This window comes from Oryctolagus cuniculus, chromosome 18, assembly GCF_964237555.1.
Source record: "Oryctolagus cuniculus chromosome 18, mOryCun1.1, whole genome shotgun sequence".
Taxonomy (NCBI): domain Eukaryota; kingdom Metazoa; phylum Chordata; class Mammalia; order Lagomorpha; family Leporidae; genus Oryctolagus; species Oryctolagus cuniculus.
This window is the reverse complement of record NC_091449.1, coordinates 6607008-6624508: the sequence shown is the minus strand read 5'-3', so window position 1 is coordinate 6624508 and position 17501 is coordinate 6607008. Positions and strand designations below refer to the sequence as shown.

General features: G+C 44.2%; 1 protein-coding gene and 1 pseudogene across 1 annotated transcript; both read left to right on the top strand.

Annotated features, from left to right (window-relative positions):
* The first annotated feature begins 601 nt into the window (after positions 1-601).
* On the top strand, positions 602-14106 carry LOC100353575 (zinc finger protein 432). Its single transcript, XM_070062955.1, is given in 3 exon segments — positions 602-727; positions 3990-4082; positions 9593-14106. Coding segments are annotated over 2 exon segments (999 nt in total). The 5' UTR covers positions 602-727; positions 3990-4048; the 3' UTR covers positions 10558-14106.
* On the top strand, positions 12716-16554 carry LOC138846785 (zinc finger protein 615-like; annotated as a pseudogene).
* The last annotated feature ends 947 nt before the right edge of the window (positions 16555-17501 follow it).

Here is a 17501-nt window from a genome sequence, read left to right as displayed (position 1 = left end):
AGTGCAGGCTGCATGGCCGCAGACGGTTCACTGATGGCCTGTGCTGAGCTGGACAGGTTCAAGTGCACTGCTCGGGGAGACACTGGCAGCGCGGTCGCAACGTTTGGATCCTGCCGGGCTCCGGTCTCTGAAGAGAAGGAGACCAACCGTGCTCCGGCCGTCGACAGGAATCTTCCACACGCCATCCCTGCCCCCGACAACCCCCACATCTTCCGCCGAGCCCGAGGAGTGCGGAACAAGAACCGCTCCTAGGCATTTCTCTGGTGTGTCCGGCGGCCTCTCCGCCTCCCGTACGTCAGAGAGGCCAAGATGGCCGCGCCCAGGCCGCGCGGGCGACGCCGGCGCGGACTTGTTACCTCACAAAGAGGAGCCGGAAGCTCCCTCCCGTTCTCCCTAGAAACGCGGCGTCCCTTCAGCAGGTGTTTGCTGGAGACCCGGCTGGGCCGGGAGAGCAGAAGTGGCGGAAGTTTAGGGAAGTCCGCTGAGCGCCCACGGGCTCGCTGGGGTTTCAGGAGCTGGGTGCGGGTGTGGGTGCGGGTGCGGGTGCTGGTCCCTCCGAGGAGGAGGCGGAGGAGGGAGCCTGATGGGAGGCCGCGCGCGGGGCGTCTGCCTTGGAGGAGGGGGCTGCTGTGGAGCTCCGTGACGAGGGCTCGGCGTGGGCGGCGAGCGGGTGGAAGTCGGGACGGATCCGAGGCCCCGCGTCGGAGTGTTGGCGGACCCCTGAGAGGTGAGGGGGCGCCGGCAATGGCTGCGGCTTCTCCTCGGGGTGCTGGATTCTTCGGGGCTCGGTCGAGGACCTGTTGAGGGGCATGAGCGCATTCGTGCATCGAGTCCGGATGTTGGTGTTAATACGGGGTGGCGGTGAGCACCGTACGTTGTGCGGAGAAGACTGAAGCTTCGGAGGCTCCGCAGCCCTGGCTGGGGCAAGAGTTGAGCTCAGACTTCGCTGAACAGACTTGGTTTACATTATTAACATCTCAAACAGCTCCAGGCCCAGATTCCCCTTCCACGGCTAAACTCGCGGTTGTGTTTGCCGTTCCCCGTCACGGGGTCATCTTGAAGCTGCAGAAGGGAGATTCGGGGTGAGGGTGAATCGCACTAGGGACAAACGATTCAGCAAATCTAAAATGTAATGTCTTGTGTTTAAGAGTGTTAATTCTCCCGCCGGTGGAATTGTTGCATATTTCTTACGGGTATTTTCTTTCAGGTTCTGTATGCGAGTATATGAAAGCTACAGTTTGCTCGTTGTTCCTCATATGGGAGTGTGTAAGATTGGCATGGAAAGACTTTTTGGAAAAAAAGAAATATCCCAAGACATTTTTGCTTTATCTATTTTTAAAGATTTATTTATTTGAAATGCAGAGTTAAAGGAAGACACACACACACACACACACACACACCCCTCTTCCATCCACTGGTTCACTCCCCAAATGGCCACGATGGCTGGGGCTGGGCTGGGCTGGGCTGGGCTGAGCTGAGCTGAGCCAGGCCTAAGCCAGGAGCCTGGAACTCCAGCCAGTTTCCCATGTGGGTGGCTGAAAGCCAAGCACTTGGACCCTCTTCTGCTGCTTTCCCAGGCACACTAGTAGGGAGCTGATTGGAAGTGGAACAGCAGGGTCTTGAACCTCCTCTCTTGCTGGCATTGCAAACAGTGGCTTAACCCACTGTGCCGCAATGCCAGTCCCATGTAAAGACCTCTATGAGGATAACATAGTTTAAGGGAAAAGTTCACAGCTCCTCACTGTCCATACGGCCTCATTTCCAGAATTGATATGAAAATCACCTCAGGCTTGATATCATGCTGCTTCTCCTTTGCCATCTTCCCTTTCACATTCTTGCTGCCCACATGTTCAGGGCTTTATATTTCATGGTTTGAGATACACATCCTCAAAGAGACAGAAATACTGGGGGCTGTATGTGAAGGAGGGTGCACAGCAAGAGGAATGTACTCCTGAAAGTTGTTCGCTGTTCAGCTTACAGCAGCCCTGGCTACCCTGGAAGAGACAAGAAGTGAATGCAGAAAGAGGGTGTTCTGGGACCTGGAAGTTACCACTTCTGGAGGCCCCTTGCACAAGTGACTGGGATCCTGTCTGGAAATCGAGGGCATATCCAGAAGAAACAAAGACTGTTCCCAGTCGCTGGCCATTTCTTCAAGCAGAAAAACATGGTCATTGTTCAGGTGACCGTTTTTCTCATTATATTTTCTCATTCATTCCCTAATGGATTTGTAGATGCCTGTAAAAACTCATTGTAACATCTAAACTGAAATACACTTCGAATCTAATTCCAATATCATGTCAAGTAAGACCAAGAATAGTGTTCATATAATTCCTGCTAAATGACTACTGGAACATCACACATGATGGAGGTTCCTGTGGGTTACAGTAGCTGTCAGCTTGCATCTAATCTCTCTGGCAGCCAGCAAAACAAGGAAATCATGCTGAGGCTGGTGCTGTGGTGCAGTGGGTTAAGGCCCTGGCCTGCAGCACCCTCATCTCATATGGGCGCCGTTTTGATTCCCGGCTGCTCCACTTCCGATCCAGCTCTCTGCTGTGGCCTGGGAAAGCAGTAGAAGATGGCCCAAGTCCTTGGGCCCCTGCACCCGCATGGGAGACCCAGAAAAAGCTCCTGGCTCCTGGCTTTGGATCAGCTTGGCTCTGGCTGTTGTGGTCATTTGGGGAGTGCCATTTGTGATGGAAGACCTTTCTCTCTGTGGCTCTACTTCTCTCTCTAATTCTTTCAAAAAAATTTTTTTTAATTAAAAAAAAAAGAATCATGCTAAGTTATGTGACACACAATGACTGTAAAGAGCAAGATTCTAAAGGAATAATGACTGCAACTGATTGAAGACCATTAACTACATAAAATTCCATTTGTCTGTTGTCATAGTCAAAAATGAGTTAATATACATAAAGGGCTTAAATGAGTGCCTGCCACACTTTATGTAAGTGATATGTGGGATTATCCTTGCCCTAACCCATATTTGATGATGTTATCAAATTGCACAGCTTTCAACAATCTGAATGGTCCAATGTTGTTTTGTCTTTTTTTTTTAAGATTTATGTATTAATTTGGAAGGCAGAGTTGCAGAGGCAGAGAGAGATCTTCCATCCACTGGTTCACTCCCCAGGTGTTTTCAACAGCTGGAGCTGGGCTGATCCAAAGCCAGGAGCCAGGAGTTTCTTTTGAGTCTCTCACATGGATGCAGGGGCCCAAGGACTTGGGCCATCTTCTGCTTTCCCAGGCCATAGCAGAGAGCTGGATTGGAAGTGGAGCAGCCAGGACTCGAACTGGTGCCCATATGGGATGTTGGCACTGCAGGCAGTGGCTTTACCCACTATGCCACAGCACTGGCACCACAAAACCTGTTTTTAGTGAAAGGATTTGATGGCTACTTACTGCAAAATCTTATACTTTGTTGAGTGAATGGCTTGATGCACAATTACAGAATAGTAGGAGATTGATTCTGTGACAACGCATTGAAAATAAAATAACCTTATAGATGCATTCTGTATGGTGAATATGAGAACATATTGATCCCTACATTGCATAGGAATCAGTAAAAGAAAAGGTCTCATATTAAGCAGTATCCTGCTATTACAGGAATTTCTGACTCTGGAGGATATGGCTGTCGCCTTTACTCAGGAGGAGTGGCAGCTCTTGGGCCCTGCTCAGAGGGACCTTTACCGGGACGTGATGCTGGAGAACTACAGCAACCTGGTGTCCGTGGGTGAGGACGCGAGAGGGTGTCCAGATGGTGGCCTCCCTGTCTCAGCTGTTCACACTTGGGATTACTGTAGTGTTCTGCAGGGCAGATTCTCAGTGCTTCCTCTGGCTCCTTGTAGAAAGAGAGAAAGTCCCCTCTCCTGCGAGAAAGCCTCTACTTTGCAGATGGCAAAGGTGTGCAGTCTGTTGTATAACATTGTCCCATGCTGACATACGGCAGCCCAGTGGATGTGCCTGAGTCTTCTCTCATTTCCTACGAGCAGGGTATCAAGCCAGCAAGCCAGATGTCATCTCTAAATTGGAGTGAGGAGAACTGTGGACAATGGAAGACAAAATGCACAGTCCAGTCTGCCTGGGTGAGTGGATGGGAGCCAGCAGGATGCACAATTGCAGGAGTCACATTCTTGTCAGTCAGCGCAGGCTGTGCAGGTGTCTGAGGCTGCAGAACAATGCCTCTGGGAATCTGTCTCCCTGTGTCAGAACTGCGAGGCTTTTCAGGAGAAATATACCCCTTTCTCTTTGAAGATCTAGTTCCTGTTTCTTTATGTTACATCTTGCTTTTGGTTTATTTGCCTCTTCTTTTTTCTTCCTTGAATCCTATCATGTTCCTTGCTTAAACCCTGTCACAGTGTCCTTGCCTGTTCTTCCATATCCTTATGAAATTCTGCCTTCCAGACCTTGCTGTAATACCCAGCTTCCACATAGTAACCTGGTTTTCTACTGTGCATTTATCTGATTCCTTGGTTTCCTTTTCCCCACCTTGAGATTCGTCAGTAGCTTTATTTTCTATTTTCTCTATTTTCCTAATCCTAAAATTTTCCTTCTTAAGAATAAGCTCTTTCTCTTCTCAGGATGAGATTCCCAAATTGATATTATCCTTAATATTGTCTAAACATACACTTTAGTTCTATGTGTTTTACTTTTACTTGATATATTTACTCTATATATTTTGCTTTATATGCTGATGATGTCTTGAATGTTCTCTATCGAGTTTTTCTTTTCTTTTTTTTCTTTTCTTTTCATTTTATTTGAAAGGCAGAGAGATAAAAAGTGAGATTTTTCCATTTACTGCTTCACTTCCCAAATACCCATGACAGTCCAGACTGGGCCAAACTGAAGCCAGGAACCCAGAACTCAGTCTGGGTCTCTTACTTTAACAGAAACCCCACTACTTGAGCCATCATCCTAACTGCCCAGGGTGTGCATTAGCAGGAATCTGCAACAGAATTGGATTACCTGGGTCTCAAACCAGGCACTCCATATGAAATGTAGTGCAGGCATCCTATGTGGCATCTTAACCACTGTGCCAAAATTCTCCCCTGGTGATAGTCTCTGCTGTTTCTGTTGATTATTGAACTGGAAAGAACTGTTTTATCCTATATCGCTTCCAGTGCAACAAGTCATAACTTAAGTCTACCTCAGTTTTCTTCCTTCATACACTTGATTTTTTTTGGTTGTTTTTAAAGATGTATTTTACTTATTTGAAAGGCAAAGTAACATAGAGGGAGAGACAGAGAAAGAGATCTTCCTGCTACTGATTCACTCCCAAAGTGACCCAATTGCCAGGGCTGGACCAGGCCAAAGCCAGGAGCCTGGAACTCCATCCTAGTTTCCCATTTAAAGAGACTTGGGCCATCATCTGCTTTCACAGATGAATTAATGGGGAGCTGGATTGGAAACAGAGCACTGGGACTTGAATGGCTACTCTGCTCTGAGATGCTGGCATCACAAGTGGTAGTGTAATCCACTATGCCACAATACCAGCCCCGTGTTTGATATTTCTGATTTTCTTTTTGCTCATCATAGGTTTTAGCATTGTATTCACTTCCTTAAGTAATTTTTTCTCATATTTTTCTGTTTTATTAAATATGTTTAAGATGAAATAATTCACACATTAGAATTTGCCAATTTCACATTTACAGGTCACTCTGTGCAGTATATTAACAGTTATATAACCATCACCACAATCATGTGGTACTCATGAAAAACAATACCCATTTTCTTCCTAAACTCCTAGCCCTGGACAGCCATTCATCTGCTTTTCTACCTAAAGATTTGCCTGTTCTTGACATTTTATATGAATATCTTAACATAGGTATTTTTTTGTGTGTGTGTTTGGCTTTTTTCATTTAGTGTGGCGTTTTTGATGTTTTTCTATGTTTTAATGCATCAGTATTTCATTCCTTCTTATTGCTAAATAATATCTCATTATGTGGATTTACCACATTTTATTTATTCATCTATTGATGGACATCCATCTATTGATGGACTTTCTGATGTTAATGAATCATGGTATTAGAACACTTGTGTACAACATTTTTGTAAAAAGATGTTTTCATTTTTCTTGAGTATCTACCAGAGTAGAATTCCTGGGTCATATGGCATTCAATATAGTGCCCAGGTCTTCTCCTGTTGGACACAGATGGCATTACCTCCTGTGGTGGCATGTATTGCCATCCAGTGAGCCTCATTTGAGCTTTTGATGCCCTTAGTTTTTGTTGAGGCTCAACCACACACCACCGAACCACTGACCTTTAGTTTCTAGTCTCTCCCTGAAGTCAGGTTGTACCAATAGACTGTAGTTCCTCTGAAGGCCAGACTGTGTGTTGTAGCTCAAAGTCCTTTTCATGAATCACATTGTTAAGATTGTTCAGTGATCCAAGCCATCAAGCAAAGAAAGATGCTCCTCTGGGGCAAGACATCTAGTGGCCTGGAAATCATCTCCCAGTAGCAGTAGGCAAAGGCCAGACCTCTATTTGGGTGTAATTAAATCTTCACTACACGGGGCCAGCACTGTGGTGTAGTGGGTAAAGCCACTGCCTGCAGCGCTGGCATCCCATATGGGTGCCGGTTCGAGCCCTCCTGCTCTCCTTCTGATTAGCTCCCTGCTAATGCACCTGGGAAAGCAACAAGAAGATGCCCCAAGTCCTTGGGCCCCTGCACCCAGGTGGAAGACCCAGATGAAGCTACTGGCTCTTGGCTTTGGCCTGGCTCAGCCCTGGCTGTTCTTGGCATCTAGGGAGTGAATTAGTGGATGGAATACCTCTTTCTCTGCCCCTGCGTCACCCTCTCTGTAACTCTTTCAAATAAATAAGTAAATCTTTAAAAAAGTATTCACTACACACAGGGTAACTATGAATAATAAAGGGATGAATTTAGAGATATTTTTAAAATGCTTATTTATTTTCAGCTAGTTGAGGGACCAAGAGACAGAGGGTGAGATATGTTTCATCTACTGATTTACTTCCCGTAATAGCCAAGGCTGGGCCAGACCAAGATGAAACCAGGAGACTGGAACTCCATCTGGGTCTCCTACATGGATGGCAGGGGCCCAAGCACTTGAACTATCATCTCCTGTCTTCCAGGATGCATTAGCAGGAAGCTGAATTGGAAAGAGCAGCTAGGACACAAACCAGCACTCTGATAGGGAATGAAGGTGTCTCCAGTCGTGGCTTAACGCGTTGCACCACAACACCTACCCCAGGAAATAGAACATTTTTTAAAAGATTTATTTATTTATTTGAAAGTCAGAGTCACACAGGGAGAGAAGGAGAAGCAGGGAGAGAGAGAGAGAGGTTTTCCATCCACTGGTTCACTCCCCAATTTGCCGCAACGGCTGGAGCTAAGCCAATCTGAAGTCAGGAGTCTCCTCCATGTCTCCCACATGGCTGTAGGGCCCCAAGGGCTTGGACCATCTTCCACTGCCTTCCCAAACCACAGCAGAGAGCTGGATTGGAGGTGGAGCAGCTGGGACTCGAACCAGTGCCCATAAGGAATGCTGGCACCACAGGTGGCAGCTTTACCTGCTATGCCACAACGCCGGCCCCAGAAATAGATCTTAAGATGGTTCAGTCAAAATAGGAATGAGTGGATGGTGTTCATGAGGTACATATAGATTTTGAATTAAAGATGATAGCATAAGTTAGGAATGGCAGCATAAAGTAGAAAATGTACAAAGCTGCAGGGCTAACTGTCAAAATACTGGCCTTCACTCAGCCAAATGAAGCCAGAATTCAAAGGTATCTGTCTGAGAAATAGTGGAGTAGGAACATGAGGAAATTAAATGTTTGTGTTAATGCAAACATTTATTGCCAGGATTACTGGATCGGAAGTGGAGCAGCCAGGTCTCCAGCCAGTGCCCATATGGGATGCTGGCACTGCAGGCAGCAGCTTTACCGGCTACGCCACAGTGCCGGCCCCTGCATATTTTCCTAATCACTAGTCAGAACTTGGTTCTTCTAAATGGACTTAAAGAATCCCAAAAGTAAAAGCTAGCATGTGCAAACCCTTGGTTCTATACCCTCATCATCTTTCACTCCATATGTCCTCCCAACATGTCTTATCCTCTTTTCTTTAATATGTACTAGCACATATTTTTTCCACGTTGTTATCTTTCCTCCAGAATCTTCATGTCTGTAGCACTACACATCCCAGTAGTATCTCAGTTTGTTTCACAGTGCATATTTTCATTTACATGTTCTAGACTCCAGTACTCCACATCTCATTACAAGACTCTTCCACCTACCTAGTGGCTCAATCCATACACTTAGTGAAATAATATTTGATTCCTCCCTTATGTTAGCCACTGAAGCCATCATTTAACTTTGTATTTTCTTGGTACAAATATAATCTGATTATTTTCTACCTCATTCCATTTCCACAGCTTCAAAACACATTTAGTCATTTCCAGTCTCCTTTCTTTCCTTCTTGTTTATTCAGTTTTTCCTAATTAGAATTTGTAATTAATGAAATTGGGGCATATTTTATATATCCCAAACACCAATGGAGTGCTTTGTAGCTAGGAGCCACTCCAAAATTTGCAGAGTCAAGAAATACAACCCTCATCATTTTGGGTCAGTTATCTCTTTTACCTTTGTGGTATGGTGTCTCTGCAAGTAGTGTTGGAAATGGCAGTCCTACCAACCCTGTGTTTTGGTTTCAACAATGACTTCATTTTACTATGTTGATATAAACTATCAACTGCCAAGCCTTACTTGTAGACTTTTTATCTTTTGTTTATATTATAGTGTTTTTACTGGCCCAGTGACCTAAACATTTTAATATGGAGAGGTCATATTTTTAATGAAACGACATAAAATATTACCCCTTATCTCTGAATTATATATGTCTATCATGTGAGATCTGACACAGAGAAAGGTCTTCCTTCCATTGGTTCACCCCACAAATGGCTGCTACAGCCAGTGTGTTGTGACCATTGTGCTGCACCAATCCAAAGCCAGGAGCCAGGGGCTTCCTCCTGGTCTCCCATGCAGGTGCAGGGCCCAAGCACTTAGGCCATCCTCCACTGCCTTCCTGGGCCACAGCAGAGAGCTGGACTGGAAGAGGAACAACTGGGACAGAATCTGACACCCTAACCAGGACTAGAACCTGGGGTGCCGGCGCCGCAGGTGGAGGATTAGCCTAGTGAGCCACGGCGCCGGCCACTAGTAGTACTTTCTAACGATTGCCATGGTTCATTTATCCAATCATGGTTGGATATCTGAATTGTTGGCAATGTTTCACTGTTATAAAGATGTTTTGAACATTTCTGTACCTAATTTTATGTGAACATAAGTTGGGCTCTGGGAGAGACACCAAGAACTGCTGGTTCATGTGTGAAGTTTGTGTTCACCAAAAAGTGCCCAACTTTTCCCACGTGGCTGTGCTGGCTTTCCCAGCGGCAGTGTAGGAGTACTCCATCTGTTCCATTTTTACCAATAATCAATTGATAGGGAATATATACACATGAAGTTGATTTTATACATTTATCATAGCTATGTTTTAAAAACATTGAGTTTCTTTTTTTTTTTTTAAGTGTTAGTCCACACAAGATGATAAAAGGATTCCCTGTTCTCTTCTTTTGTAGAAAATCACAAAATTGATAATCATCTTCAGAGTCATTTCAGGGAAAGAATGCTGAAGAGTATGGAACACCACCATGAACAAAATGCACTTGGAAGTATTGTTTGTCAAAACAAAAGTCATTTTCCTTTAAGGGAAAATTATGCATTTGAGTTATACATCAAAACATTGAAATCAAAGTTAAGTTTAGTAAGCCAGAACAAAAGCTGTGAAATTAAGAACACTCCTAAATTTCATGGAAATGGGAAATTGTTTGAGCATAAGTGTGAAAAATTTCATTCCACAGTTAAATTCCCTCCAAGTGGAAAACTCAATAGCAGTAAGTCTCAAGTCATTAAGCATCAGAGAACTCATGAAATAGAGAAAACCCATGTATGCCATGAATGTGGGAAAGCCTTTTTCAAGAAGTCTCAACTCACAGATCATGAGAGAGTTCATACAGGAGAGAAGCCTTATGGTTGCAATATGTGCACAAAAGTATTTTCTAGGAAGTCCAGGCTCAATGAACATCAGGGAATTCATAAAAGAGAGAAATCCTTTGTATGTAGTGACTGTTGAAAAAATCTTCACCATGAAGGACCGTCTGAGCACCAGCGAACTCATACTGGAGAAAAACCCTATATATGCAGTGTATGTGGAAAAGGCTTCCCAGGCAAACGTAACCTCATTATACATCAGCGAAACCATACTGGAGAGAAGTCCTTTCTGTGTAATGAGTGTCGAAAGGGCTTCACTGGGAAAAGCATGCTAGTGATACACGAGCAAACTCACATAGGAGAGAAGCCCTGTGTTTGTACTGAGTGTGGCAAAGGCTTCACCACAAAGCACTATGTCATCATACATCAGCGAAATCACACAGGAGAGAAACCATTTATATGCAACTCTCAGAAGACCTATCGTACAGAAAATGCCAATGAATGCATGCTCTTTAAACAAAAGGCAAAGAAACTGCAATGCAAACGGGAGTAAAATGAAGTGAAGAGGAACAAAACCAGCAAGGGAAGTTGGATTCTGGCCTAGCACTGAAGATGAGAGTCAGTCACCCACAGTCACACTGTAGTAACTGGGTATGATGCACAGCTTTGGCTCACTACTCCAGCTTTCTGCTAACGCAGACCCTGGGAGAAAGCAATGATGGCTCAAGTGGTTGGGTTCCTGCCATACCTGTGGGAGACTGGATTAGGGTCCCACGCAGCTTTGGCAGGTTCACCACTAACCCCTTGAGGGCATTTAGGGAGTGAACCAGCAAACAGAAAATCTTGCTCGATAGCGCTTGCTCTCTCTCTCAAATTTAGAAAAGGGGTGGAAGCAGACATTTAGTGTGCTGGTTTACACTATTCACCATCAAATCTAAGTGACCCTAATCCAGTCTCCCACAGGTCTTCTGATGAAGAATTCTGTCTGCTTTGCCTAAAGATGTCCTTTTTTTTTTTTTTTTTTTAAGATTTATTTACTTATTTGAAAGGCAGAGTTTCAGAGAGGCAGAGAGAGAGAGGCCTTCCATCTGCTGGTTCACTCCCCAGATGGCCAAGCAGAGCTGGGCTAATCTGAAGCCAGGAGCTTCTTCTGGGTCTCCCACGTGAGTGCAGGGTCCCAGGGACCTGGGCCATCTTCTTGCTTTTCCAGGCTAGAGCAGAGAGCTGGATTGGAGTGGAGTAGCCAGGACTTGAACAAGCGCCCACATGGGCACCAGCACTGCAGGTGGCAGCCTTACTGGCTATGCCACAGCACCAGCCTCTAAAGATGTCTTTATTTCAGTTTTATTCCTCAAAGCTGTTTGTGCTTAGTATTCTTTATAGCTTTATACTTAGAATACAGGGTATCATGAAGTGAAGGATAATGAAAAATAAGATGGTGTTTATTATTTGCTTGCAATGTTATTCTCAAATTGTAGTGTATGCACCAAGAACATAAAAAAATTAAAAATTATTAAAAAATTTTTAATATTTATTTGAAAGACAGAGTTGCAGACAAAGAGACAGAGGGAGAAAGTGAGATCTTCCATCTGCTGGTTCACTCCTCAAATGGTCACATCAGCTGGAGCTGTGCTGATCTAAAGCCAGGAGCCAGGAGCTTCCTCTGGGTCTCCAACATGGGTGCAGGGACCCAGGCACTTGGGTCATCCTTGGCTGCCCTCCCAGGTATATCACGAGGGAGCTGGATCAGAAGTGGAGCAGCTGGGACTTGATCCAGCGCCCATATGTGATACCTTGGCTGCAGGCGGTGGCTTTACCCACTATGCTACAGCACTGGGCCCTTCAATTTATTATTTTAAACGTAAAAAGATGTTTGAAGAAGTAAATGGTCACATATTGTTTACAGAAACCTATTTTTGCTAAGATTTGGACTACTGATTCATGTTGGAACACTACATGGGCCTGTTGCTTACACTGGCTGTCAGCCTGCATCTTACATTTCTGACAGCTGTACAAGGGAATCCTCATAAGCTACATCATTCTTCAGAAACAAGACCAGTGTTTGCAGGGATGTCAGTGTTTCATGGCACGTAGTTCTGAAGCTCACAAAGGTCTTTATCTTCATAGACAGGTGTAGCAGGTGGTGACCTTCAACTACAGCTTTCTTATAAACATGGAAGTACATTTCCCACAGGCCTTTCTTTATTGTATGTATTATGTATTAACCCTAATAATATGTACATGTTTGTCCACATATATTATTTTTTTAAAGATTTTATTTTATTTATTTGAATGCCAGAGTTACAGAGAGAGTTAGAGAGAGAGGTCTTCCATCCACTGGTTCACTCCCTAGATGGCAGCAACAGCCAGAGCTGTGCTGATATGAAGCCAGAAGCCAGGAGCTTCTTCTGGGTCTCCCACGCAGGTGCAGGGGCCCAAGGACTTGTACCATCTTCCACTGCTTTCCCAGGCCATAGCAGAGAGCTGGATCTGAAAAGGAGCAGCCAGGACTAGAACCGGTGCCCATATGGGATGCTGGTGCTTCAGGCCATGGCTTTAACCTGCTGCACCACAGCTCCAGTCCCCACATATATTCTCATCAGAGAGTGCATACTGGAACAAACCTCAGGGATGCAGTATGTATGGGAAGACATTCTCCAGAAAATCCAGACTAGCAGAGCATCAGGGGAGTCATACAGGACTGAAACATAAATGCACTGAGTGTGACAAAGCTTTCCCCAGGAAATCACAGCTTAGCATACATCAGAAAACTCACACGGGAGAGAAGCCTTACACTTGCACTGACTGTGGGAAAACCTTCATCAAAAAGTGGCGGCTCATTTATCATCACCAAACTCATAGGAGAGAAACCCCACAGATGCAGTGTATGTGGGAAAGCCTTCTCTACAAAGTTCAGTCTCGCCACACATCAGAAAACTCACCCTGGAGAGAAACCTTACGTATGTGCTGAATGTGGAAAGAGCTTCATTGAGAAGACGCGCCTTACTGCCCATCATGGAATTCACACTGGTGAGAAACCCTTTATATGTAATAAATGTGGGAAAGGCTTCACTTTGAAGAACAGTCTTACTGCACATCAACAGACTCATACAAAAGAGAAATTGTGTACATGTAGTGAATGTGGCAAAGGCTTTTCAATGAAGCACTATCTGGTCGTGCATGAGCGGACTCATACTGGAGAGAAACCCTATAAATGCAGTGAGTGTGGAAAAGGCTTCACCTTGAAGAGCCCTCTTATCAGACATTAGCGAACACACACAGGCAGAAAACCCTATGTATGCACTGAATGTTGGAAGGGCTTTACCACAAAGAGTGACCTCATTGTACATCAGCGAACTCATACTGCACAGAAGCCGTATGTGTGCAGAGTGTGGAAAAGGCTTCACTGTGAAGAGCCACCTGATTGTTCATCAGAGCACTAATACAGGAGAGAAACCTTATGTTGTGGTCACTGTGGTAAAGGCTTTCCAGCAAAGATCTGGCTGATTGGACACCAGCGAACACACATGGGAGAGAAACCTTATAAATGCAGAGAATGTGGCAAAGCTTCACAAGCAAAAGCATGCTCACTGCCCATCAGCATACTCACACAGGGAGAAGCCCTATGTATGCAGTGACTGTGGAAGGAGCTTCGCCCTGAAGAGCACTCTAGGTATACATCAGCAAACTCATAGTGGGGAGAAGCCACACAAATGCAGTGAAAGTGGTAAGCCTCTCTGGAAGAAGACAGGCCTCATACAGCATCAGAGGTCTCACACAGGAAAGAATTCCTTTGCATGCACTGAATGTGGAAAATTCTCTTTGTGCAAAACTGATCTCATCACCCATCAGAGAATTCACACAGGAGAGAATGCAATGAATGTGGCAAAGCCTTTACTACAAAGTCAGGGCTCAATGTTCACCAAAGAAAACATACAGGAGAGAGGCCCTATGGGCGTAGTGGTTGTGGGAAAGCGTTTGCCCACTTGTCAATCCTTGTTAAACAGAAGAGAATTCACAGGTAGTCATTTGGGAAAACTCTTGCTACTTCTAGGCTCTTTGAGATTTTGTACTATCTGCAAAGAAGAATTAACAGTGAATGCAAAGGATGTGGTGGTGTATTCAGTGATACATTACCTCACTTAAAAATTGATATGGGACAGATAGCTCATGTGCTGGTTCACTCCCCAAATGCCCACAGTGGCTGGGACAGGGCCATGAGCCAGGACATCTTTTATTTATTTATTTATTTATTTATTTATTTATTTATTTATTATTATTTGAATGGAAGAGTTACAAAGAGGGAGAGACACACAGAGAGAGGGATATTCTATCTGCTGGTTCACTCCCCAAATGGCCACAATGGCTGAAGCTGGGCCAAACTGAAGTCAGGAGCTTCTGGGTCTCCTATGTGGATGCAAGGACCTAAGTCCTTGGGCCATCTTCTGCTGCTTTTCCCAGGCATATTAGCAGGGAGCTGAATCAGAAGTGGAGCAGCCTGGAATTGTGCTGGTGCTGCAGGCAGTAGCTTAACCCACTACACCATAGCATGATCCTAAGCCAGGAAGTCAATCCAGGTTTCCCATGGTGCCAGGGACCCAGCTACTTTGAGCCATCATATTTTGTTTCCACAGTCTGCTGGAAAGTCTTCTGGTGGGAAGCTGGAATCAGGAGCTGAAGCCAGGAATTGAACCCAGGTACTCTTTAGTGGGACATAAGCATCCTAACCACCAGGTTGAACATCCATGCCAGTTGTCTCATTTATATATCAAAGGGTACATGCCTGAAGTAACTGTGATACAAACAGCCCACGAGGAAAATATTCTAGGACATTATATTGTCTAAAAAGTATATACTGAATAAAACATCCTGTGACTGTGACAGACCAGGGATGCTTTCATTGAGAAGATGGGCTCCTAGAAATGACTGTCCTAGATCATGAACAAGCTAGCAGCCTTTGCTCAGAAATTAAAACCTCAATCCATTGAGAGAGCCCACAGTAGGTAAATACTTCCCTATGGCAGGGTTGGTAGTGATAAATCTCATTTTACCATTTGACAAGAAACTGCACAAAACTAAAACCTATGAATATGTTCAGTGTGAAGTGTGCTTAGCAAAATATCAAAGAACTTGGAAAGGAAAGAACCCTCAGTGGAATGAATTAAGAGTTTTGTGTCACACGCTGAATCGCAACAAATAGCATACCTCATGTGTTTGTGGACAGGATCCCTTGAGCCGTATTTCTAGTTGCATTGTTACTGTACAAATTTTAAATATGGCAGTTCCTCTCATAATGGATTAAATTTTAATATAAATACACTACAGATACATTATATGTCTCTCATTTCATTATATGAATACTCGCGTTTGTAAGTTAAGTATTATTTCAGAATACTTGAAATACTTCAAAATAAAACTGAGTCTATCCAATTTAAGTGTAATGGAAAGTATTTGGATAAACCAAGTTTATTAATAGCATCTAGTGATTTATGAAATTACTGTAAACAGTGATTTTATACATTTGCATTTTGCATTAAGTTTAGGTTCATAAAATCTTAACAAATATTCAAAAGTTCCTGAAGATTTTCCCAAAAATACCACTTAAATTAGCTCTAGTTCATTATCAAATACGACAGTGAGATTGTTAGGATGCTGTTAACTCAGAATTTACTTGAATATCACTAGTTTTAAAATGCACTAATTTTTGTTTGGTATTTGTAGTTTTAAAACTTGCCACATACAAAGGCTCATGTAGCTGCCTCCACAACCAAGAGTGAGAATCTTGAATCAACACAAACTCCTTTTTGCCACTTTTTTTGAAGTCATGTCCTCTCCCCAACCATAGACTTTTGCCATAGAACATTCTAAAAATGGAATCATACATCTTGTATGCTATTGACATGGCAAGTGACCTTAGGCAAGTTAACCTAAGATTCGAGTTGTTCTGTCAACAGTTGTTTTATTTGTATTGGTGGGTAGTAATTACTGTGTGGATATACAAGATTGTTCATCTGTTCACCCACTTAGGACATTAGCAGTGTTTCAAGAATTTTTGTTTTACTATTATGAATAAAGATGCTATGAATATTCTTGTAAAAAAAGGTTTAGGTGGGGGCTGGCACTGTGATGGAGTGGGTAAAGCTGCCACCTGCAGTGCTGGCACCCCATGTGGGTGCTGATTCAGGTCTCAGCTGCTCCACTTTGATCCAGCTCTCTGCTATGGCCTGGGAAAGCAGTGGAAGATGACCCAAGTCCTTGGGCCCCTGTGCCCATATAGGAGACTTCGAAAGAAGCTCCTGGCTCTTGGTTTCGGATTGGCACAGCTCTGCCTGTTGCAGCCATCTGTGGAGTGAACCAGCGGATGGAAGACCTCTCTCCCTCTTCTGCCTCTCCTCTCTGTGTAAATCTGCCTTTTGAATAAATAAATAAATTTTTTAAAAAAGTGTTAGGTGAGCACATTTTCCTGTAGAATAATTACACAGGATTATGATTCATGGGTCACATGGTTAAGTGTATATATAACTCTATAATAAACCAACCAGTGTTTTTCTATGATGGCTGTTCTACTTCCATCAGCAGCATATAAGAGGTTCAGTTGCTCCACTTTTTTTTAAAAAAAAGATGTATATGTTTATTTTTAAAAAGGATTTATTTATTTAAAACAGTTACAGAGAGGCAGCGGCAGGGGTGGGGATGGGAGAGAGAGGTCTTCCATCTACTGGTTCACTCCCCAAACGGCCACAATGGCAGGAACTGGGCTGATCCAAAGTCAGGAGCTTCCTCCAGGTCTCCCACATTGGTGCAGGGGCCCAAGGACTTGGGCCATCTTCCACTGCTTTCCCAGGCCATAGCAGAGAGCTGGATCAGAAGTGGAACAGCTGGGACTCAAACTGGCGCCCATATGGGATGCTGGCACTGCAGGTGGTGGCTTTACCTGCTTTGCCACAGCGCCAGCCCCTTTTATTTCCTTTTATAGTCTCTTCTTCACTGTGTTCTTTCTTTCTTTTTCTTTGTCTTTTTTTTTTTTTTGACAGGCAGAGTGGACTGTGAGAGAGAGAGAAAGGTCTTCCTTTTTCTGTTGGTTCACCCCTCAATGGCCGCTGCGGCCAGCGCACCATGCTGATCCGAAGCCAGGGACCAGGTACTTCTGGTCTCCCATGGTGTGCAGGGCCCAAGCACTTGGGCCATCCTCCACTGCACTCCCTGGCCACAGCAGAGAGCTGGCCTGGAAGAGGGGCAACTGGGACAGAATCCAGCGCCCCGACCGGGACTAGAACCCGGGGTGCCGGCACCATAAGCAGAGGTTCACTGTGTTATTTCAGAATTAAACCATATTTATGAAGATTATCTCCTGTTTTGTTTTCTAAATTTTATACTTTTACCTGTTAAATTTGAGTCTATGATCCATCTTAAGCTCATTTTAGTATATGGTTAAAGGGTCTTGGTTTTGCGTATGGATATCCAATTATTCCAGTGCCATTTGTTGAGAAGACTACA